The following is a 24,886-nucleotide window of genomic DNA, read 5'->3' on the forward strand; positions in this document are numbered from 1 at the left end:
TGGCTGTGCATGAATCTCATTCAAAGACTACCGTACTTTGGATATGCATGTAGGTTGGACTGGAATTGTTTCTTTCGTGTGAAAGATTCATCTTCACACAAATCACCATTGAATCTCGTAATAACTGCTTCAATAACGATAGATGAATGAAGAAGTTGGTAGTGCTTTAAGTGCCATGGATGATACGATCCAATGATTGATGTTACAAAAAAAAAAGTTAATGATCCTAGCAAATGATAGATACAATCCAAACTTATGTAGGTTGATACGATCGAATAATTGATGTCGTAAAAAAAAAATAATAATTCTTGCAAGTGATAGATACAATCCAAACTTATATAGGTCGAGTTGGATGTGATCAAGCATGGAGGCATGTGCCTATCATATAAATCAAGACATGATTTGAAAGGCATCATGATATGGCTAATGTCCACTTTGGGTTCGGCTCCAAATATTGGACTCATAGCTTGCTCGAGTCAGGCCAAATATGTCCCATGCAAGCTTGTCGTCATCAATAAAATATGATTATTGAGCTAGTCAAGCATCGTCCGCCTTAAATCAAATCCCTTAGCTCAAAACTTAATATTTATTGTAAAGGAATAATGCTTTCTTTTGGTAGATAAAGGGAACCAAGCCTCAAAAAAGAAACAGTTGTATGCTAACAAAAAATACAATAGAAAACTTCTACATGTACAATACAAACAAACCAGCTGAAAAAGGAGGGCGGTTGTTCTCCTCATACTTAATTTGTTCTTCTACATGAAAACCAATCAAACAGATGATTAGTTGCCTTCTCTGGATAGGAATTTGCTTTATAGGTACGATAATTGTTCTCCATAAAAATCTTTGAATTTATTATTCCTTAATATGTGGATGTGCAATCGTGCTGTCTTAGCACAAAAACACACACACACACACACAAAAAAAGAGAGAAAAAAAAAGAAGGGATATAAAAAAGAAAGAAAAGCCAACAACAATAACATGTTCATATCTACTTATCGTATGCATTTTAACGGGCGTGGTCCATTTAACGGGCCTATAAATGTGAATTAAAAAATTTAACAATAGCTCCCTTTCTATTTGCCAATTTTCATAACCCGCCCTCCTGTTTACGATCGGCTACGCGGAATGCGGATTCTCCTTTCGTTTCCGGACCTCGTTTCTCGTTCGAGCCGGTGAAACCAATGTCCATGGCGGACATTTCGAAGCCCTCCGTCCCAGTTCTACTGCGACGAAACCAACTCTACCTCTCCCTCTCTATATAAATCCCCTGTCACATTCGGCCATCTCCTCTTCGATCATCCATTCATCTTTTCAGCTTCTCCGATTCGTCGGCTTTCCTCCATGGAATCCGCCACGGTTCTCCGATCCTTCCAATGTAATGTCTCTTTCCTCGCGGTTTTGTTCCTCGTTTATTCGCCATTGATCCATTTCTTGATCTCTTGTTACTTTAGTTGGATTTGTTGTTAATTTCTCATATCGGGATCGTGATCCGGTGATTGAATTCTTCTCTTGATGTTTATGAGTTTATTTAGTAGGATGTCTTTTGTTTCCTTTTTTTTTTCCCCTTAAAATTCAGATGTCATGTCCTTGGTATTCTCATGGACCCGGAACTTTTATAGGGGGTTAAAGATTTTGCCCCAATTTTGAAATATAAGAGTTTCTGTGTTGATTTTGGTGGCAGAGCAAGATTTTTACTGGTGGGAGGTAAATTGTTAAGCATCATCTAGCTGAAACTAGCGTAATTTATGTTAAAATTGGAGGCATGATGTTATGGACGTTCCTTACGAGGAGCAGTAAGAAAAGTGGCCTTAGTTGCAATTCAATGAGGTACTCTTGAACTTCTGAAGATGTTAGGTAATCTAAGTGGTAGATACAAAATGCGTTTGGTGCATCCCATCTGTGAATTGACCGTGTCATTTTCTCTCAAGCACTTCATATTTACAAAATCACACTTGTAGACTCCAAAAGATATCATTTTATAGCATGCAATCACAATCAATAAAAGAAAGTGTGCTTGTGGTTCCATAAGGCTTTTCTGGTTTATGCCTTGGAGATGGATACGCTTCCCCATATTGAAGCTGGCGCTCTTCTCTCTATGCATTGATTCTTTCCAAGCTGAAAGGAATCTACATGGTTGCCCTCAAGTTTTTAAGGTCGGGCCTGTTTCATGACCTGGACACCAATTCTGAGTGCTGACATTACCTTACGAGCAGTATTCCTTAGCTTTGATGGATTGGAACTTGATTTGTTCAGACTCTCTATATAAATGGAAATTTCGGATTAGGCTTGATGATATCTGATATTTACCATAAATACAAAGATAATAAAGAAAGGGGTTTAGCTTGAATTCTTTTCCAATTGCATACTATAGTAGTCTGTATATTTCAAGGAAATTCTTATTGCCCCTTATTCAAAATATATTACTAGTGGTTACGGTATGTGAGCTAGTTGAGGTCCAGCTATTATAGAAAACAGGGAGTTGCATTTCAAGTCATGGTCTTTGATACTTGCACTTTCTCTATTATAAACTGATTGCCAAAATAGATTACTTGGCTTAGAAAAGTTCTGATTGAGTTTCCTTGATTTATTCTTGAATTATGTGGTTTCTCATGTTCATCGAATTGAATGGTTATGGTCAGATCTCATTCACATGATGTCACAAGTTGGACTTGCAATGATATAAAATAAAATGGGCAATTGTTGGAAAAAAGAGCTCTTTAGTCATGCTTATGTTATGAAATCACAGGTTTACTTTGATTACTGTTATTGAGGGAGATTTTGCCAAACAATAACCTGGCACTGAATTTCACTTTCTTCTGTATTATCTGTTGGTGCTTGTAAAAGTTTGAGTCATGATTTTGTCAGTATGTTCTTCTAAGGTGCATTATTCTTTACTAATCAACCAGCTTTGCTTGTCTTTGGCTTATTTTGCTACTTCATCAAGGATGAAAGTAATACATGCACTTATCTCTTTGTTATTATTAGGTGCCCTACAGCCAACTCCATGTGCATATTCTTTTCTTCGAAAACCTGCTGCAGTTCATGTTCGCAGAGCTGCTTCAGAAAAGTCTTTTTGGAGAATTCCTGTGGAAGGCTGGAGAAACTTTTCAACAATGGCTAAGAAGCGACCATTAGTTTTGTCTGTGAAGGCCTCAAAAACTACATTACCCATGACTGCTGATGGTAAGTTAGCTTCAACCATATTCCTGATATCGAACTGTCCTTTGCTAAGCAAGTGCAGCAACATTTTTACCAAGTCATTTTGGTTGGCTAGAACATGATATGTTGCATCTTTTCTTACTTATGAATAGTTTCTTTTTTCTGAAAAAAGTGGTAAAATACTTTCCAATTAGGCATCTACCAGTAGTCTTGATGTAATTGCTTATTTTCCATAGCCAGGGATTCTCTGGGTGTGTGTGTGAGTGAGAGAGAGAGAGAGAGAGAGAGAGAGAGAGAGAGAGAGAGAATGAAGTTTTGATGGAGGTTCCCATAATGATATTAGATTTCGAAGTTGCCAAGGGAAGATCCATATATCTGGTAAAACAGGGTCATATTATTCATGATGCTTCATGCCTTTTGAGAGTAACGCTCAATTTTTTTGCGCAAAATGCTGAAGCAGTGTGTTTCTGCATGCTTGATGACTGGTTGCTTCACAAACAATCTTTTGATAAAGAGCATTAACTTATTGAGACCATCTTACTTCCTTTGCCGTGGTAACATAAACTTGGAGAATATAACCAAACAGACTTGAGCTACACAAAAAGGTTTTCTTTCTCAATTATTCAAGCAGTTGTAGAATAAGAAAAATATTAATTTCAGGCATCATAAGTTCTCTCCCCCTCCTCAGTTTTGCTTGTTATACATATGGAAACTTTTGCAATTAAAATGGATATTATCATCTGTTACATGGGCAAGCATATCAGAAAACTTTTGTATTTGTGATCTTAGTCAAACTTGAGAGATACATTTTGTTGGTTCATACATAAAACTTAAATTAGACAGGAAGTGGGTTTAAGAATTTTTGGGTTAAAGCTATTCTTATTTATAAATAATCTTCAAAGTTAAATTTCAATGTATAACTTCTCATCATTGCTTAAGATAGCTGAATGAAATATTTCTTCCTTATATTCATAATAAAGCTAGTCATTAATATCAATTATATTATTATGTTCATTACTTATTGGCATTTCATGCTGTTAGTATATTATATGCCACACCAGCACCTAAACTTAGCAAGGGCAGTTATGTCTTTGGATGCAGCTGACAAGAACTTGCAAGGGCCAATACAGAAGATAAATGTTCAGAATTCAACACTTCCAAATGGGTTTGAGGTCTCACCTATGATTTTCTTGTTATTCCAGTGAACAAAGATTTCAATATGCCACTGATTTTATTTAGATGCAAAAGTACGTTATGTTATCTTTGTCTAGAATTTATTGTGGTTAGAACTTTTTAAAGAGGAAGAAAGCACATGGACTTTTGGGTGACAGGATTCACAAAGAAAGAAGCAAATTAGTAGCCAGTATACAAATTAGATGTTCCCTGCAGATTTTTGAGACTCAACCAGGTCAACCTGTTTGACACTTCACCCATCAGCGTTGATCGCTCTGGTCGACCTAAAACCAGCATTAACATCAAACTATTAGAACTGTTAACTCAAGATGTTCAACTATCCAAACTGGCCAAGATAGCAGCTCATTTGACTTGGACTGGATTGCTGAAAGGATATTTTTTTTTTAAATAAAGACTACAGAAAACAATTCCGTACCACTCCATTCTATTCTAGACCTTGATCCACCAATCTCTTCTTCTTGGTTAAGGCAGTGGGGCTGACAAGGCTACCATCAATTAGCCAAAGTCAACCATTGTCCTCCACTTCATCTTCTTCTTCTCTTCTTCTCTTCTTTTGTTGGACAAGTAGTGGTGCTGAAAGGGTTGAGGTGGCAGGTCCAGGGGTTAAGTAAGGTTGGGCTACTGCACAGAGATGAGTTGAAGTTGAGGTGATAATTTGAAGGGGGCTGAGCCAAATATGAGTTGAGGTGGCAGCTCTGAAGTGGAGTTCAGGCAGTAGCTCCAAAGGAGGGCTGGGGTGGGGTTAGAGAGAGACTGTCAGATTGCAATAATGGGGCCCATTACCATGATTATAAGTTTGTAACCATGATGAACAAGTCCAGTCCGTGCTAATGAGGTTGTCTTTGTTAATTCGTTTTTGCTACAAATTTCATATCAAAACTTACATCCTTTGTTAGTGCAAGCTTTGCTACCTACTTTCTTCCTATGTTTGTCCAGTGTGTTCTGGTCTATTTTGTTCCTTCTCCAACCATTTCACACAAACTAAAGCCTTGTCTTAATTGGGGATGCCTCTGTTTTCTCATGCACATGAGCATTCTGTATGGACTCTTCCTTCATGTCTCACCACACTACAAACATTTCCTTAGAGTGAGAATTCACATGAAATGCAATAAAATATAATATGAAGGAGTTGATATGCTTGATCTGATGCTAAATACTCATACTTACTAAGAAGTTAACTTTCAAAATGCTGAGCTTTGTTTTTCATACTATTGTTAAGCTATTTTCTTTTGGATCTCATTTTCCAACTCATGCAATCCTTTTTTCAGTTGATTACTAATAAATCTGTAACTCCAAAGAACAAATCACTTACACTTCCTCTTCCTCAAGATGTTTCTCAAGCTCAATTGTCAATTTATGAGTTGTTGTTTACATTGAAGTTTGAACTTAGAAGATCAAATTTCAATGTCAAACACCGAAGATAGTCTAAATAGTCAAGCCAATGGCGGCCATGCCACTTCACTTGTCTACACCAGCATGGCTGTCCTTTCTCACTTACAAGGACAATATGCTAGTCATGTGTGGATACTGTCCTTAAATAAACATATATGATATATTTGTAACAAAATGCCCCTGAGGACATTGATGAACTATGCAATAGCGCTAGATGCTTGCCATCCAGGTGGCTCCTACATACATTTTGGCCAAGGACTTTCATGTAGAATTTAATGCTCGTTGGCCTAAGTGCAAGTAAAAACTAGAGATCAACTTTTGTTCTCACTTGTTCCACTTTAAAAGCTGTCTTATTTCAATTATAAGCAAGGGTTACGTCCTGACAGGATGAGTGCATCTTGCCTGTCCCATCCATTCTTTTGAGAAGATGGGACCGGGATTTTGAAACCCATCCATGTAGGGGAGAGGAAGCAAGAAGAAAGAAAGAAAGAAAAGATTAAGAACAAGAAAAAATGAAAGAAAAGAAGAAGAAAAATAAAAAAAAATAAAAAAAAATGAAAGAAAAAAGGAAAGGAAGGGACAAGAAAAAGAAATGAAAGAAAGAAGGAAGAAAGGAAAGAGAAAGAAGAAGAAAAGGGAACAAAAGAAAGGAAGGGATAAGAAAGAAAGAAAGGTAGAAGAAAAGAAAAAAAAGAAAGAAAGGAAAGAAGTGAAGATAGACGGAGGATATCTACTGGTATGCGTGACTGGGACCGCTATCGAGATAAGACGGTATAGCGAGGCATCCTGTTCCATGGAGAAATAGGGACACCGGACACCACCACCGCTGTTGGGATGAGACAGTATAGCGAGGCATCCTGCTCCGTGGAGAAACAGAGAACCACCATCCCATAGGATTTGAAACCTTGGTTATAAGTATATGGGCTGTTCATTTATATGGTATGATTTATAGTAATGCCTTCTGTTATTTATATATTTTTAAAAGTTAAACCTTTTCCTAAAATTGTACTTCATATATTTTTCCTTTTAAAATATAGCCAACTAAGCTTCCTGCACCAAACACCAATCCACATGATTGAAAGCACCAATGGGTTTCTTCTTGTATGCAAGCATGCCAGTGCATGTTCTGTAATGATGCTTGGGGCTATCAGCATCTAATTGTAGCTACCAGCCCATAACTTGACCTACTGAGATATTAAAATGAAAGAGGTAAGGACAAATCATTGACCTTTTGGGAGGTTTCTCACTGCAGATGCCTGCCTATATCTTGAGCATATGACTTCTAGCCATCATATCTTTATTTCTTCTGGAGCAATTGGAGGTATATTATACATGTTTTTCAGTTTATTCTGGTCATTTTGATAACACTCTTCCTCTTACAAGCATATGTTGAACCTTATTGCTTACAAGGATTATATCTATCTTATTTAACAATTTCAATTCAACTTGCTTGAGCCAACTGTGTATGTTATTCTAGATTGTACTTTGGACCTGTTGTCTACTCTCTATAATGCAAAGCCTCTCTCTCTCCCTCTCTCTCTGCACTGCCCTCTTTGTGATTTTCTACATTCCCTTCAATTTTGTTTCTTAGCAGAATTAATAATATTAGTTTCTGCTATCCCCATATGTGGGTGGCAAACATTGGCCAAGTTTTCTATCTGGTCCATGACGGTGTTTGGATGACCAAAATAGATTCTAGAATAAACTTTCTCAGACAAATCCTGTGCAATCAAAGGTTGCCATTGTGAAACTCTGTTTCACCCTCCCATCATATGCAAAGAGCTTTGTTTATATTCATGCACATTGGGTGCAAGTTTGTTGAAATATAGGACTGAAACATGAAAAATTTTTGCTTTTATTTATTCTATGACTGAAACATGATAACTTCAAGTATCAATTCTTAGGCTCTATGCCATGTGTTTTGTTATTCGTACTCAAAGTATGTCTCAAATGGCTTGCTGTTTCTATTGCAGACATTCGTCCTGGAAGTGTGTGATGAGACAGATGTTGCAGAGCTAAAACTAAAGGTATATTTGGAAGCAAGCATGGAAATTATAATTTTGCTTCAAGTTGCACGATCGATCCTATTTGAATGATTGCTGCTGCAGTGAAAATCATTCTATACCTAGCCACTTCAAGTCCACAAAGACATTCTACACCATGTGAATACAGTTGTTAACCTTCTTGATGTTAAGCTGTAAGCCCATAATGTTAAGATCACATGTGGTTAAATGTTCATGGGGCTGTTTAACTAGTCATGCAATTGACCTGTCTGCTTATACTTTTAACATTCTCTACTATAGTTAAGGATAAGTGATCCATGACTTTTCTTTTACAGCATAACATGATTTTCATCTCAACACCACCTATTTCTATTATATTCATTTGCATGACTCAGTCCCTTGTAGTAGTATCTAAGTGAATTTAATAAAGAGAGTAAATTCTTTTTCTTTTTTCTCCTATATGAGTTGCTGGTTGTTAATTGCAGAGTTATTGGTTCTTATGTTGTCTTTTTTTCCCTTAGTGGGATTAGAGGAAAAAAATTTCTTCAGAACATATTTTTGCATCTTTTTTATTGCTCATGATCTCCCTATAAACCTGTTTGAAGATCGTACAAAGCTATGTGATTGACTCAGTTACTATACCACTACATGACAATCTAAGAATCAGGAATTGCCTCAAGATAATGTGATATTGTTGGACTTTAACAATTCCTTTTGTTTTTTGGTATCTTTAATTACGTGGTCTTTAAATTTTGATGATCTTATGCAAGCTGTTATTTTATGGCCAATGAGTTGGAACCTGGAACTAGGTTAAGATCTTTTAGTAGTAACAGTTATTGGTAATCTGAACCCAGTGGAAGATTTGCGGCCAGAGACATAAAAATTGGATCTTCTTGCACGAAAATCAACTACTATTGCAACTGATCCATCTTTTACAGCAAATTTCTGTATCTTGTTATTAAGTGATGAAGATTATCTAGGCAAATATCAGCAAATCTCTATGTCCTTGATCTGTTGCATAAATGATCCTGCTGATTTTTATCTGGCCAGACAATAAGTAGCTGCTATGGGCACTTGTAATTTTTAGTCTCAGATACCAAGTTTCTAATTTAATTAAAAGAATTCTGTGTAATCACCTTTCATTTCTTGGTGAAATTTTGAAATACTTTTAGATTACATCTTTTGTTGGTATCAGATATTGATGATCAGTTAATTCAGTAATCAAGTACCATCTTAAATCACTTGTCGTGCAAAATAAATGTGAAATATCCTATTGATGCAGTTACTGTTGCTTCAGGTTGGTGACTTTGAAATGCTCCTGAAAAGGGATATAGGGACCCCAAAAGCTCCAACTTCAATTGCACCTCTTATTGAGTCACCAACTACAGCACCACCAATTCCAAGTAAGCCAATGGTTGAATCAGCTTCTGCTTCTCCGCCGGTTGGGTCACAGAAATCTGATCCACCAGCTATCAGTCCATTTACTAATGTGTCAGCAGCAACGAAATCAAAACTGACAGCTTTAGAGGCTTCTGGATCAAATGCATATGTTCTAGTATCATCGCCTACGGTATAAATGACTTGTATGATGTAGCCTTGCTAATTTCTTATTGTTCCTTCAAATAAACATTCACAAACTCATTATGTTAGGTTGGTTCATTCCGAAGTGGAAGGACATTGAAAGGAAAAAAGCAGCCTCCTAGCTGTAAAGAGGTGATGTGATCAGCAACTCTCACTACACCGTGTTGTTTGTACAGCACATGATCAGGCCTGATTTTCTACAAAACCAGAAACCAAGTCAGGCCCCTTCTGTCAGGAATACATTCTAACATTCTGTAATGGTCTTGCAACTTCGTTAATAACAGGGTGACATTATTAAAGAAGGACAAATCATTGGCTTCTTGGATCAATTTGGAAATGAGCTTCCTGTCAGAGTGAGTGCGATTTCCTGTTTTCTCATTTCATTTTTTATTTCTTCATTCGATTCTGACCAATAGTTCATATGGCTTGTTTTGATGCTGTGGGTTCAAACAGCTTATGATGGTGAAAGCACTTATGATGCCTGTTTGTTTATTTCTTTTGTGCAGTCAGATGTTGCTGGAGAAGTCCTAAAGGTCCTCTTCAAGGATGAAGGTAACGCAAATAAGCTAACCTTAAGATGACTTCATATTTTGTCTTACCTCTATAGGGCATTCTGGGCGGCTTGAAAGTACGCCTACTGAAGCCATTCCATAAAACACGTATATGTATGCTATTCAGAACATTGGTTTGGTACTTGGGTTTGGCAGACACTTCATAGGCTAAATCAGTGTCATCAGCATATGCTCAGATTGGCATGGTAAAAAACAGAGCAGCTTGTGCTCATTGTTCTTTTCCTAATACATTTTAAGAGAGAAACTAATGGTTTATTGTGGATGCTCTCCCACCTTACCTAAATCTCCTATGATGGTGGAAGTTTGTAAATAGAGAAAGGAAGAGAAATGATAAGAGTTTGTGGAAGCTGTTGCTTTTCCCAATCTCTATTTTCTTGCATACTGTAGGAGATCTTAAAATGTGAATTCTGGTATTTGGAAAATCTTGGATTGCTGTAGTCTACAGAGTATATGGACTCCCATGATATCTTTGATTCGGTTATCCTTCTGTTCCACTCATACCTTCAAACTGTCCATACAGTTCCTGAATGAAGCAGAATATGCCCTGTAGATCACCCTCCCACAACTTTTTGTGGTTTAGAGAACCATGTTAGAAAATGATATTTGATATTTCATCGGCAAAATGCCCCTTCAGCTGTTTGCCTTTGCTTGTTTTTCTGTCCCATAATAGATGATTTAATTGTAAATTTGTGCTCATCTGCATAGCATGCTTATTATTTTCTGGGAGATGTGGTGTTTCGAATGATATCCTGCAACACAGATGGGGAGCACATTACGGGCTTGAAGGATGTGAGTTACATGTAACAGACACGAAGTTTTGCTCTTCATCTGTTCTTCATCCTGTTTATTGGCATCTGTTGCTCAAACTAAAACCATAAATGTGGCCTTATTTGATTATTTTTCTTTCTGAATTCTGCTGCTAGGCTCATTTCAGAATTATTGACCTTGTTATTTATTTGTTTATTTTCCTCCTCACATTTCTCTAACTTGCAGAAGCGGTTGGTTATGGAGACCCACTTGTTGCTGTCTTGCCTTCCTTCCATGGGATAAAGTGATGCCATGTTCGTTGGCAGCGGCATTCTAACTTTGCAGAGCTCCCAAATTTGGATGTCTGATTGGTTATGGATCTGTCAAATTTCTTTCTCCCTTCAATCGGGCATAGTTGACTAGGTTGCATTCAGGTGATAATGATGATGAGAATTTTTTCAGGCCATTGTTTTCTTCTTGTTGGAATAAGTTGTTGAGACCCTGGCTAAGTCACAATTTTGTTTTTCCCTTAAAGCATACAATATTATTGATTTTCAGTGTTGTTCTTCTTCTTATAATTATGACCGAGATAAATGCAACGTCCATGCATCAAACCATTGTTTAGGATCCTTAATATTTTAACATTTCTCATTGCTGCTTTTCCACTTATGGTTGCATTAGTGTGATATGAAGCGTTTAACCGCTGAAGCATTTGAAACCGATTCCAGAGTTGGGTTGCAAGTGAGAGCTGACTGTAGCAGGTACTCAGAAATTCAAAGGGTCAGTTCCATCCATAAGGCTGATTATGATATTGGGGAGAAGCCAAAATGTTCTGCATCAGAGGGGTTCTCCAACCTGCTCTGGTTTCATGAACAATATTGGAAGCTTCCAAACATAGAAGCTTGACAATTTAAGATTCACTCTAGAAGCTTCCAAACACGCCAAGCAACATGCACGATACAGACACGCCGGTTTGCTGCAACAATTTGCTAGATCCACTTGAAATAGAAATGTCGTGTGCTGCAGCAGGAGCATGTTAATGTAGATTTTGGTTGCTTTCTGCCTGCAATTTTCCAATTCTGTAGGCTTGGAACAAGCATGGTGTGATTCAGGTGGTAATCTGACTAGGTATAGCAAATTTTTTACATGGATATGCCAACCCACCTAAACCCATCTGAAATAAATGTGTTTGAACGAGTGTCCTTTATAATGGGGAGCTGAGACAAATCCGATCATAAGCGGTTTGGGAATGAATTTGGCCTTCTGATCCAATGAGTCACCATGAGAAATGAAGGAGCACTAGAAATCTACTTTTGAATTTCCAGGAAAGCTAGTCGAGGGTTTGATGATTTGGAAGAATGTATGATAGATATAAAAAAAAAAAGAAGTAAGAAAAATATTGAAAAGAAAAGTTAAATCATATTCTCTATTCCATTTGGTTTCTTTAGCTTACTTTCTTGCCTTAATTTAATATCAACTCTAAAGCCCTCTTTTCTATCATATGTTATTTTCATTCATTAAGATATATAATTAACGTGTTAATTGAGCTGGCGGTATAATCAATGCTAACAAAAAGTAAGAAAATATTGAATAGAATAGTGAAGAGAATAGTATGCTTAATTTGATGCTGATTGTGAATTCCTCTCTTCTATTATATTTTATTTTCGTTTATTAAGATATATTATTAACAAGTAACGTGTTAATTGAGTTGGCAGGTTGGATATAGGTCCATAAGATAAATGGATTGCGTATGAATTTATATTTTTGCTTTCAATTTGATGATAAATGAATTGGATATGGATCAAAGATTTATTAGTGTTGATTCTGGCTAACCTGAACCAAAGCTATCCCCACCGTAAATAATACTTTTTCATGGTCTCCTGAAATTGAATTTTTGATGGTTGCTGGTCGTATGATTAAGTAAGCTGGTTGATGTACATGTTCCGCAGCTAAACTAGCCGTCACAAATTTCACATTCCCTACGTAAGCTAATTGGACGGGTGGAGAGTGGAATTAGTACCACGGATCGAAGGGACCAAACGGCTGACGGGAATTTGATCACGTGGTGGTACAAAACAAGCTTGTAATGTTTCCGGATAACGGGAGACTTATCCAGAGGAATAAGCAGCGGCTCGCGTTCTTACCACCAAAAGTGCCTCCTTTTTTTTTTTTTTTGATCCTCTCTCTCCAATGGCGCTGGCCGCTGCTGGTCTCCACCAGCAGCTACTTTGCTGCCCAAGGTCACGAGCCTTCTCCTCCCAAAGAACTCGTCTCAGATTCCAAAAGAGTCGTCTCGTCCTCGTGGCCTCCTCCTCCTCCTCCTCTCCGCCGTCTCCCTCCTCGGAGACCAGCACTCAGACTGCCGAGTCCTGTGTCAACTTGGGCCTCTCCCTCTTCTCTAAAGGAAGGGTAAGACCATTAACTCATCCCTCGATTTGATTCTCATCTCATCAGAATGTTTAACGTTCCATTTTATAAGATTAGACTAAAATAGCAGTTGGGTATGGTTGGAAATCTTCTGCGCCAGACACTGTAGCTATAGGGAGATTCTAGAAATTTTAATCAGTTAAAAAGATCGGTGCTTTCCTGCTTGTGGTTGCCACTCTGAGTATTGGCAGTGGCAAACCATTTTTTGAATCTCAAAAGGGTTCGAATCTGGATGAATTCTAGATCTAGAGAGCTTTATTGTGGCAAATGATAGCAGCAATTCCTTTGCATGTTTAGAAACTTACGGCTTCTGGAAGTTAGGCTGCATGATCCACTATTATTTCAGCTGATTTGGTCATGCAACTTTCCTGAATTTTGGAGTGGAAATGATAGTTACAAATTTGGAGTCAAACTCATGATCAGTATTATCGTAAAGGTTTTTTTTATGTTTCAAATAAAAAATTTGGGAAGCTTGAGGAGCAATTGCTAATATGAATTACGGTAACTCATGCAGGACATTGGTTCCGAATATGTAATATGCCAATGAACAATTTTGTATTGTGTGGTCAGTCTTGAACAACACTAATGATTAATGATAATCAAGCTAACAAATGATCACATTCTCCAAATGATCAGTCATTCAAATGCTGCAATAAATTTGATATTGTTCTATAATAAAATCTTGGGTAATTAGCCCAACCAACCATTTGAGTTCATCGATTGACAACTGATGAGTGGAGAATTTTGGGGTGGGGGGGGCGCATGATCATAGTGTGATATGCTGGAGCACTTGAATCTTCGTATCCATGGATACCTTTAAATATGGATGTTTAACTACCTTTTTATAAGAATGAAGTTTCTTATGGACTCTTAAAATTGCAAAGATATTTTGTACTTGTGTAGAGTAAGAGAGAGGATTATGCCAATTATAATGAGTAGGGCTTGTTGCATCTGTTCCTAAGGATGATGATGTGGTTTGTTTGCAGGGCAAATACCAAAATCCTGGTAACCTGGGGCATGTAGCTGGAGAGATTTGTCATGGGAGTAGAAGAAGGATTGTTTACTAATCCTCTGTACTGGGAAGCTTGGAGGAATACAGGGACACCTTAGGCCTAGGACAAAAGAAATGATAAAATAGGACCAAAACTGGAAGGATAGAAAAGGGGAAAGGGTTATGAGAGGACGGATGGGGCCACAAGAAAAAATTAGGAAGCTGGGGAACTTCATTGAAAGTTAGATGCTAGACAAAGTTTGTGTGGTAGGATACTACCTTGGAGATGATGACATTCATTGGGATTATGATCAAAGGTATCATAGTGAATGGAACCATACCTAAAGGGAAGGAGTTTGGGGACTTAATGAAGAATAGATACTGAACGAAAAATTTAATGGAAGGCCACTCCCTTGGAGAAGGTGACATAGCTTGAGATATGGAAGAAGTTTGGACCAAAGATAATGTAACAATGATAAACTATATATTAGGAATTGCTAATTGACATGATCCATTAGTAGCTTGAGTGGAAGCTTAGCCTGTTCATCAAAAGGCAAAGGAAAAAAGGTGCATTTTAAAGTGCATAGACACCCTTAAGGGGAGAAGATAAAAACCGATATGATGTGCACTTTTTAAGAATCATGAAGGGACTAGTGTTGAAGAAATAGATGGACAAGGGATTGGATTTAGCCAAGAAATGACAAGGCACATGAGATGAAATGAGGAGCACGTTAGTTGTCTCATGATTGCAGTTTGTGAGGACAAGACTATTTAAGAAGAGTACCAAGGGAGGATATTGTCACCTCCGTGCATTGGTAGAACAAAGGGCCTCAATGATTAAAGTAACAAGAAGCAAACATCCAACTGTTCTTCACCAATATTCAGTTGTTTGATCAACATTAGTGAAATGCATTAAGCTTATGCCTTTCTTTCATTGACTAGATCCCTGAATAATCGACATCTTATGTGAGCAAATTATGTAACTGCATTTGGTTTTCATATATCCAACATTTTTTTGAGATCCCATGTTTGTGAATGTAATAGGTAAAGGATGCTCTCACACAGTTTGAAAATGCACTTTCTTTGAATCCAAAACCTATTGAAGCTCAAGCAGCACTGTATAACAAAGCCTGCTGCCATGCGTACCGGTAAGAATGTCTATCTTATCTCCTATAAGTGTGTCATAGTAGCAGATGAAGGCTTCTTTTTATTTTCTTTTCTAGATGTTATCGTTAAGTTCAATAAGCTTTTGTGAGAACACTTCTTCAACTGGTACAGCTTATGTTGTGTTGTGCCTTTTGTAAAACTTTTTGAAAAAGGAGGGATGAGTCTGCTTGGGTAGGGAAATGGGTGCTGTTTTTTGCTATAGTTTTTTCTAAAAAGGATAAACCTGCAATACTTTGAAGCAACAAATGAAAGCCAAAGTTTTGTTCTTTTCTTTCTTCAAACTTGTAATCTGAGAACTGATGGTTCTGCTAGATTCTAAGGATATGTATTGTATCTCTTAATGATACCATCCATCATTTGTATCATCTTGGTTCATAATGATGGGTAGCATACTTGCCCTTCTTACAGGCTCAAACACACCCCCCCAAAAAAAATAGAAAGAAAAGCTGGGTAAATCTAGAAAGAGAGGGTATTTGTACTTTTTGGTTTAAGGATCAAATAAGTACCATAACATAGCTATTATCTTGTTTGCAGTATAGGAGTAAGAGGCAGTTTTTCAAGGAAGATAGGGAGAAAGGACCTGCTCTCATAAAGGGAACTAAAATAAACAAAAAGACAAAGATGGACTGATTCTTGGAAAGGTACGAAAGTAAGGGTTCTACCGGGTGGGGGGGGGGGGAGTGTGTTGCCCAAGAGGCAGAGTTGCATCTCCATCGCTGATACTGTATTCGAGATAAGATTAGAAAAAAAGGGCAGCCCGGTGCATGAGACTCCTGCTATTGCGGGATCTTGGGAGGGTTGGATATACATTGACTAACCGTGTGGAGAGGCTGTTTTCATATTTCGAATCCATGACTCCAGCTTACAATGGAGCGACCTTACCATTGCAACAAGGCTCATATTCTACATAATTAGAAGTTTCCATGGATAATTTTGACAGTTTGTCAGATGCTATAAACTTAGAATACTTTTATGTCAATAAAAGAATTATTTCAATGATTCAAATACAAGAACTATCAGCAGGAACGGAAGCAAGATTGGATGGTAAAGGAAGTGAAAATTTGGAGAGGAACCATTCTTCTTTTATAGTTTTAGATTGCTGTTCTTGATGAAGCATGAAGAGTGAGGCAACTGTTTGAGGCATTGTAGAAATCTCCCGATATGCATCTTCTGTGAAGGTGTTAACTCTGTAGCAGAAAAGCATAAATTAATGGTCATGAGGTAATGCTCTCAATGACATGTTCTCTTTACCTTAATCTGGTGGATGATACCGCAATGGTAATTTTATAATTTTCTAGATGCTGAAAGTGCCTTAAGATAACTTTGATTTTTGGTTGGTGAGGAGCATAATATACCTAGCAATGATCTTTATTACTTATCATAGATTACTGGGGCTTGGAAGTGATTTTGCTATTGAATGGCTATGAGAGGACTGATAATTGAGATTGTATTGTGTATGTGCTTGGAATAGGAATTGGAAATTTTATAGAACATTTTTATCCACCATAGGCATAGTTAATTCCTGGATAATTCTTAATTTCTGTTTGAATAAAGTGCTCTTATCCCATTTAATAATTACAAAGTATCAAATTGATAATACTGCAGTCACTTTTTATTAAAGAGACAGACATGCCCTGATCTTTTTGGTTACTTTTTTCGCTAGCCAAATGTGCTTTTAGTTAAGGATTTACATATGGGACCATATTGATCCGTATTGTGCGTAACATACCATACTGGTGGGGACTTGTACCCAATACATGCTTGCATGTCAGTAGAAGGAATGTACCAACACATCCCTTGGTACATGCATTCGGTACAGGGTGTACCATACAGGTATCAAAACCAGTAATTAATAGCTTGCTTTTAATCATTTTGAAAAATTTGGACAAAATGATCGGGATAGCTCAATTCCAGGATATCTATGGAACAGTTGATCTGGGGATATCCCAGATTTGATTGAACTGTTGGGGATTGCCAAGTCTGATGCCTATTTTGGCTATTTAGAGGGATGAGCTGAGATAGCAGTATTTATCCTGACTTTATTGGCCTTCTAAAGAATCCAAACAAAACCTGAAAACTATTTTATTCTGTGTATCTTTGCTTATCCTGATATTCGAAAGTAGCTTACTTCATATCATTTGTTCAAGGATGTCGAGCAAAGCTAACTCTTCATGAGGATCTATAGTGCACTGGCTTACAATCTAGCATGGCCAAGGAAATGAATGCTGGATTTGCCATTGGAAACTAAAACATGATTATGTCTGATCACCTTCTCCCATGGTGCCAGTCGTATGTGGATGATATTGAATTTTAATTTTAAACTTCTATTTGGTCATGTTAGAATATAATAATGATAATTTTGGAGAGTGACATTCCGTGCTCTAGTTGGCTGCCATTGAAGGAGATATGTTATACAAAATTTTAAAGCCAGGAGAATCTGATGGAGAGTTATTGTGTAGTATATATTACTGAAAAGTGAGGCATGACCATTGCAAGGGTGAATTTGATATCTTCTAAGAGCATGATCTGGAGGCTTGTCTGGTGATAATGGAAATGACCAAAGCTATATGCTGGTGTATCTCTGTTAATTGTCAGGCTTTTCTGTCCAGATTGGTTATCATGTTTTTAGATGGTTGACTTACATTTTTGGTTTTGTCAATTAGGACTGGTTAACCTGTCGGAGACTACTTATATGCCTTAGATAGAAGCTGCCTCTCTGCAGTAATCCTCCATTTTGTTCATTTGTTTTCTGATCAGTAAAATGTCACTTTTTTTCTCAGAAAGAAATCAACCTAACTCGAATTCCCTACTACAAACTTTATAGTCAAATAGCTTTTTCAAGCATGTGAACTTTCCAAAAACTTTCCAAAAAACCCACAGAGGCTTCTTATGTTGTTTCTGGATCTTTAGCAACAGGATATTAGATTATTTGAACTTTTAATCACATGATATTTTGTTGAGACAGAGGGAAGATATTTCATTATAGTTACCTTTATCTCTAATTAAGTGCTGGAAGGAGAAGTGTTGTATGTTGCCTTATGTATGTTATATTTCGAAAATTGTTGCACTTATTTAATTTCATTCATCTATATTGTGGCAGAGGGGAAGGTAGAAAAGCTGCAGAATGTTTGCGAACTGCTTTGCGAGATTACAATCTCAAGTTCAGCACTATTCTTAATGATCCTGATTTAGCATCATTTAGAGCTTTGCCGGAATTTAAGGAATTACAAGAAGAGGTTGGATTACCATTTCCTATTTGCAGTATCTGTCTATTCCATTGGTTTGGCATATCCATGAATATATAAGTTTATCCTTAGCTGCAATATTTTTCACCTTTTGTGACAAAATTTCTGCTTATCTATATTTCTTGGTTTGTTAGGCCAGGCTGGGAGGTGAAGATATAGGATACGGATTTCGGAGGGACCTCAAACTTATTAGTGAAGTTCAAGCACCATTTCGTGGTGTTAGAAGATTCTTCTATGTCGCGCTTACAGCTGCTGCAGGAATTTCAATGTTTTTTACTGTTCCCAGACTCCTGCGTGCTATTAAAGGTGGTGATGATGCTCCTGATATCTGGGAGACTGCTGGAAATGCTGCCATTAACATTGGAGGTGAATGAACGTATATCCTATAATGTTATTTAGCACAGTTTCAGTCTCCTTGGTGTATGCTGCGATAAAGCATACACCAAAACACGATGTAGCAAAAAGTTCTAGACAACTAACTGGTTGTTGATTGTGCCATCAAATGCTGTTTTTACTTTCTAGGCTGCAATAACTTTGAGTGCTTCATACTTTTCACAATTGAAATGCTTGACTCGTTTGCGACCTTTAACAATTAATACTAGCATGAGCAAATCTTTCAAAAGCTCAATTTACTTAATAACTTGTTTTATAATAAGTCATGCAACTGTTGGGTCACCATATTCGCTTTGATCATATTTTCTATAAATTTTTCTGATTGCCTTTTACATATTGTTTCCTATTTATTTTCATATAATTGTAATCGTGTAAATTTTGGTTAGACAGAGAAAGCGTGCAGGTTTAGTAGGCATGTAGAACTCTTCTTGTTGCCCTCTCTTTTACCATTACCCTTTGGAGTTCAGCGCAATCTCGGACATCAAAAATTTTACCTAGGAATATATCTTATCTATATAAATCTGCCAACTCATGCTTTTATATTTTGTGCTTTGGGGACTGCTCTGTATGACATTTTATCATTTATTCCTTGTCTTTTCTTTCCCTCATCTGCAAATTTTAGCTTATATTTTTCATAGCTGAATCCTTATTCTTTCATAAACAGTTTAGAATCAAGTCAAAACTTAATCTTGTCACGTGATTGGATCTTGCATGTGAATTTTCATTTTGAATTCATCCTGGTACCATCTGTTAATTTCTTAGATTGATCAAGCTTTTGAATCAGCACACTGTAGGCATCATTGTTCTTGTGGCATTGTTCATCTGGGACAATAGAAAAGAAGAGGAACAGCTTGCTCAGATATCACGAGATGAAACTCTCTCGAGATTGCCTGTGCGCCTTTCAACCAATCGGATTGTTGAACTTGTGCAACTCCGAGACACTGCTAGGCCAGTTAGTATCACTTTTGCTTCTTATGTACTGCCTGTGGATAATGAATCAACTTAGACATTTTCTGGTGTAAGAAATATTTTAGGTTATTCTGGCAGGGAATAAAGAGACAGTGTCTAGAGCTATGGAAAAGGCTGAGAGATTCCGAACTGAACTGCTTAAACGAGGTGTTCTTCTGATTCCTGTTATCTGGGGTGATTACAGGCAAACTCCTATTGATAAAAAAGGCTTTGGTCTTCCTCCAAAAGCTGCTGCCTCTCTTCCTTCTATTGGGGTTAGATCCATTGCTTTCTTGTACTTCATACAGCAAATATGTTTTTACTACTAAGTAATCTTATACACAAAAATTCCTATTGGTCTAATGAAAGGTTTTCCATTTATTTGAGCAAATCCATCTGGAGTTCTTGATGCAGTGGCGATGCACAAAGTTATTAACTGTGGGACCTGATAGTTGGCATTAATACTTACCTGTCAATTGCATAATCTTAGCTGACTTCAATTTCTTTTGGCTTATTTCCTTACTTGTTTGGAATTTATTGAGGTCAAATCTATTTGTTTCTAGGGTTTGTTATTTGATTTATATTGTAGAAAAGTATTGGATGGTCCAGAAACAAATAATGTTTATAGTCATTTCTACTAATAGCAAATCAATTAAATTTTAAAAGCGATGAACCAATTTGTGATCTATTTTGCTAAGATTAGGTGTTTCGGACAATTCTTTAGGTTGATAACTATAGTCCTAATTGTTATGCTGCAACTCCTTATAAGTCCTTTAAGTCATTCTTCAAACAAAGTTTTCAACTTTCAAGAAGATTGGCATGACCCTTTATTCATCCTTTACTTAGATAAAAATTATTCTCCAAAGCTAAAAAAAGAACTTTTTTTGTGTCAATATTTAATCTTTTGGAAGTCTACCCTGTGACTTTTAAAGTAGTGCAAACACATGACATATATACTTGGGCACCATAGAATGCATGAAAAAAATATAATGAGTTATCTCTATTCAACATTTACCACATGAGTGCACAGGTAGTGCCTAGCTATATTTTCATTCCCGATGTGGTCAAGTGTTTCTGGATGTAAATGTTTTGGTGTATACAAAAAGAGAATTAGCTCGGCTGTCATACCCCTGTTTAGAATTAGAGATTTTGTGTTCGAGTCATGAGTGGTGTATCCTCAAGATTTGAGACCCAGGTAATCATTACACAGGTAGAACTCCGTTTGTCTGCCCCCTCCCCCACAACCCCCCTCCTCCCCCCACCCACCCAGCCCCCCCACCTCCCTGAGTTCCCCTTCTCAGTTTGATTAAAAGTTCTTCTAGAATTTTTGCTCCTTTGGATCATAGTCTTGAACATTCATGAAATAAAACTCTTTCAGCATGCTCCTGAGTCCTGAATTTTTGTTTTTCCTTGTTTTTTTAATTCTGAAGTGCTTAGTTCCTGGATAATAATGCCCAGTTTCTCAGCAATATGTAGTACCCTCATCTTTTATGTTACTGAGCTAGCCTTACATTGTGCTGAAATGTTTACAAAATGCGACATTCTGTTGAAATTGAATATTGATGAATGCAAGCAGCTTAATAAGGTCAGTCATATGGCCTCTAAATATAATTGTTTAAACTTGTTATCAGTTTGTCTGTAGACCTATCTTTCTGATTGACTGCTTCTCAGGTACTGGGGTTTGCCCATGAATGATAGTTGGCAAACACAGAGATGATGAGAAGCATCTGTTTCCATTTTTGGACTTAGCCTTCATCCTATGAGCTACTTCACTCCTTCAATGTCATGGTTTATTTATTTATTTATTTGCTTTCATTTCAAAGCTATAGGTTCTTTTTATCTTTATTGTAATTGAGATATTAAATCTTTTGTATGTTTTTAAATGCTTATGTTCCACATTTATTAGTAAGCGGGCTTTAACAGCAAGTTCTTGTTGTTAAAATTTCCATATAGTGAGTTTTCCTTTCAATTCTAGTTATTTCAAACATATTTTTATATTTTTATTCATTTCAAATATATATATATATATATATATTTATATTTCTTGGAATTAATAATTTGTATTTTTTGACTCTACAACATGATTGCATCTTGATAGGAGGACTTTGAAAAGCGAACTCAATCTATAGTTGCAAAATCACGCTTGAAATCTGAAGTGCGATTCAAAGCTGAGATTGTATCACCTAATGAATGGCAAAGGTTAAGTTCCTTTCACTTCTTTACCAATTTCTTAAAAAATATATTACATCTTTTCTGGATAAGGGCCTAAGTTTATAACTAACATTACCATATTTAAAAATGTCGGCTGTGCCTTGGGCTTAGAGTTATGGAAGTTTCAATGTCATGACGTATCTAAATTTTGTTGATTAAAAGTAGAAGATTAAGGGATACATGACTATCATCCTAATTCCTTAGCACATGGGCTATCCAATCCTTGGTTAAAGGGTATGCCAAAGGACTTCTGCTTTAAATTCTGTCTATTGACACTTTTTATATTAAGCATTCTTTGCTGAGCTTCACAAAGAAAATAAAGGTAGAATGTTTCAGATAGACTTATATGACTACAATTTGTTCAGGACTTTATTTTTGTAAACTTTAATTTTATTTTGGTGCTTCAGGTGGATACGTGATCAACAAAAATCAGAGGGTGTTACTCCCGGTGATGATGTATACATAATTCTACGTCTAGATGGCCGTGTTCGAAGATCAGGAAAGGTAAGTTCATGCATCAAAATTCCCTTGATAAATATTTATGTGCTCTTGCATTCATGTCCCAACTACATTTGCGGCATGAGTAAAATGCTTTAGAATATCCAAGTCAGTATGTTAGAGATGTTCCAGTTATGGTTATAGACTAATTCATCCTGCTTCAAATCATATAAAGTGGGACCAAAAATGAGAGGAAGCTGGGCTTTCAGTATAGAAATGTCCAACATTATGTTTAATCTTAGTCCAAAGAGGCACTAGGAACAGGAGTGTAAGAGGGAATGGATTTTCTGTTCAGGAACATGTCTGAAACCATGATGTAGCAGTTCCTTTTTTGAGGTTTATAAAATCTCTGACTATTGATTTTGACATATATTATGTTTCTTTCTCGAATAAAAAAATCATGGTTCTATGTTTAGAAATTAAGCATGGTGGAAAATTTCTTGGTGAAGCAACTAATGGAATGCTTCATTTGAATGGTAAAAATCAACACATACAATTACTATTTGCTTGTAGAAAACATATGATACATAGCTGATCATGGGCTTGGCTTTGGGCCTAAACTATATTCATATTTATTCAGGCTTCAGGCCAGGCCTATTTAAAATTTGATATTTTCTGTGCCCAAGCACAGCCAATCAACGAGCGGTGTTCTGGTGAATTCTTAAAGAATGATATGATGGATAATAAAGATGTTTCAGAATATGGATAAAAGAACAATGATAAGCTTTAGAAATAGTTATGTGGGACAATTTATTTCTAATCATGATGAGATTCTACCAGATGAAAAAATTGTGTGGGTTTCTGAATATAAGGAATAAGGCATAGTTAAGAGAGATACAAAGCTAGAATTCATACGAAGAGGTGGAAACTAGTGCAGTAATAAATGAAATGTAAGTAAAAATGAAAATCTTGAACTACACAGAAGAGTTGACTATAGAAAGACATCTTCTTGAACTGCATGCCTTTGAGACTTGACGGGAGTTTGTTTGCGCTAAATGTAGCATGGATAGATATGTTAGACAATATATTGGGATCAAATGCATGTGGATAAGCATCACTGATGTAATAATGTTCAGGATGATGTGTGATAAAATTAGAGTATGAGTCTATAGAAAGTAACTAACATGAACTCAGTTGCCGAAGTTTCAGGAATATGCAACTTTTAATTTTTCTATTGGATGAAAGTTTATTCAATTGGACTAATTATAACTCAGACAGTTGGACTTCTTACAATCCATATATAAATACTTGAGCTAATTTTATTTGTTGCTTGGTGGCCATATGCCAAATATTTTTCATTTGTTTGAAAATTCATTTGGGGATTACTTTATTTTTATCAATATTACATATTAAATGTTATATTATTAATTATATATGAAGGAAATGAGACATAAATGTGTAGCTAAAGAAATAAAACAGAGCAAAGCTCCATTCATTCTTATTTTAGCATTCGCCTGTAAGAGTGGGTGAAGAACGTATTCACTGATAGTGAAGGTATTATCATTTTATGATTTTATCATTTTTTTTTCCTATTATTGGCCTTTCATCTTACCCTGCAATGATGCTTGCCATATTATCAAGTTTCTTTCATTTCCATTTCTGGTGCTAAGTGACCTGGTTTGATATTTGATGGCTAAAATCCTTGGACATCCTAATTCACCGACACACCAGCAATTAGAAAACTGGTAAGTGCTTTGCCTTGAGTTGAAGTTGCGGAATTGAGAACAGCCAATTGACTGAAAGAGATTGCATGCTTCCTACTCTGAAAGAACTTGGAACATTGAATGGATTATTCCTGGATGATGGATTTATTTAATTACAGAAACACAATGTTAACATTTTTCTTTGACAAATGCTACGGTCTCAACTGCATGCTTCGAATATAGACAAGTATTTCCAAACCAATTTCATATGCTATTGTCTCTCTGCAGGGCATGCCTGATTGGCAACAGATTGTCAAGGAGCTGCCCCCACTGGAAGCTCTGCTCAGCAAACTAGAAAGATGAACTGTATACACAATTGAGGAACCACACATGTTGGAAACATACCCAGTACCATGCCTTGCCAGTGAATACTTATCTGCCATCTTTCATCAGAAGCTCCTCATTTTGTAATATATTTCATCACCATTCTTGTATTCAACTTCATGAGCAGTCATATAATAGTGACATTTAAACCCAAATTTTTAGATTTTCATATGATTTTAGTCTTAGATAGCATGAGTTTTTTTTCCGTTATGGATAGATTTGCATATGTATAACCAAATAGATGACATAAATGGATTGAGAGATAACTGCTATGCAGTTTTACGGATTGGAAATTGAAAACATTCTACTCGTGTAAGCAGAATATTGT

General features: G+C 36.6%; 2 protein-coding genes across 6 annotated transcripts; both read left to right on the plus strand.

Moving 5' to 3' along the window:
• Nucleotides 1-1,149: 1,149 nt before the first annotated feature.
• Nucleotides 1,150-11,265, plus strand: LOC105052503 (uncharacterized). Of its 2 annotated transcripts, none has more exons than XM_010933333.4 (9): nucleotides 1,150-1,378; nucleotides 2,989-3,186; nucleotides 4,246-4,334; nucleotides 7,722-7,775; nucleotides 9,049-9,321; nucleotides 9,402-9,464; nucleotides 9,617-9,685; nucleotides 9,839-9,884; nucleotides 10,898-11,265. In XM_010933333.4, exons 1-9 carry the CDS (start codon nucleotides 1,345-1,347, stop codon nucleotides 10,957-10,959), a joined length of 888 nt encoding a protein of 295 aa, XP_010931635.1. In that variant the 5' UTR covers nucleotides 1,150-1,344; the 3' UTR covers nucleotides 10,960-11,265. The 2 variants fall into 2 exon arrangements, with proteins under 2 accessions (XP_010931635.1, XP_010931636.1); XM_010933334.4 differs by having other exon boundaries at nucleotides 1,158-1,378; nucleotides 4,264-4,334.
• A 1,440-nt stretch (nucleotides 11,266-12,705) lies between these two features.
• LOC105052504 (protein LOW PSII ACCUMULATION 1, chloroplastic) lies at nucleotides 12,706-24,880 on the plus strand. Of its 4 annotated transcripts, XM_010933335.4 has the most exons (9): nucleotides 12,787-13,060; nucleotides 15,114-15,217; nucleotides 18,337-18,472; nucleotides 18,616-18,847; nucleotides 19,669-19,826; nucleotides 19,909-20,097; nucleotides 21,921-22,021; nucleotides 22,441-22,537; nucleotides 24,463-24,880. In XM_010933335.4, exons 1-9 carry the CDS (start codon nucleotides 12,842-12,844, stop codon nucleotides 24,535-24,537), a joined length of 1,311 nt encoding a protein of 436 aa, XP_010931637.1. In that variant the 5' UTR covers nucleotides 12,787-12,841; the 3' UTR covers nucleotides 24,538-24,880. The 4 variants fall into 4 exon arrangements, 3 of the variants coding, with proteins under 3 accessions (XP_073100210.1, XP_029122747.1, XP_010931637.1); XM_073244109.1 differs by lacking the exon at nucleotides 15,114-15,217 and having other exon boundaries at nucleotides 12,706-13,060; XR_003801954.2 differs by lacking the exon at nucleotides 21,921-22,021 and having other exon boundaries at nucleotides 12,782-13,060.
• The last annotated feature ends 6 nt before the right edge of the window (nucleotides 24,881-24,886 follow it).

This window comes from Elaeis guineensis, chromosome 10, assembly GCF_000442705.2.
Source record: "Elaeis guineensis isolate ETL-2024a chromosome 10, EG11, whole genome shotgun sequence".
In the NCBI taxonomy this organism is placed as follows: Eukaryota; Viridiplantae; Streptophyta; class Magnoliopsida; order Arecales; family Arecaceae; genus Elaeis; species Elaeis guineensis.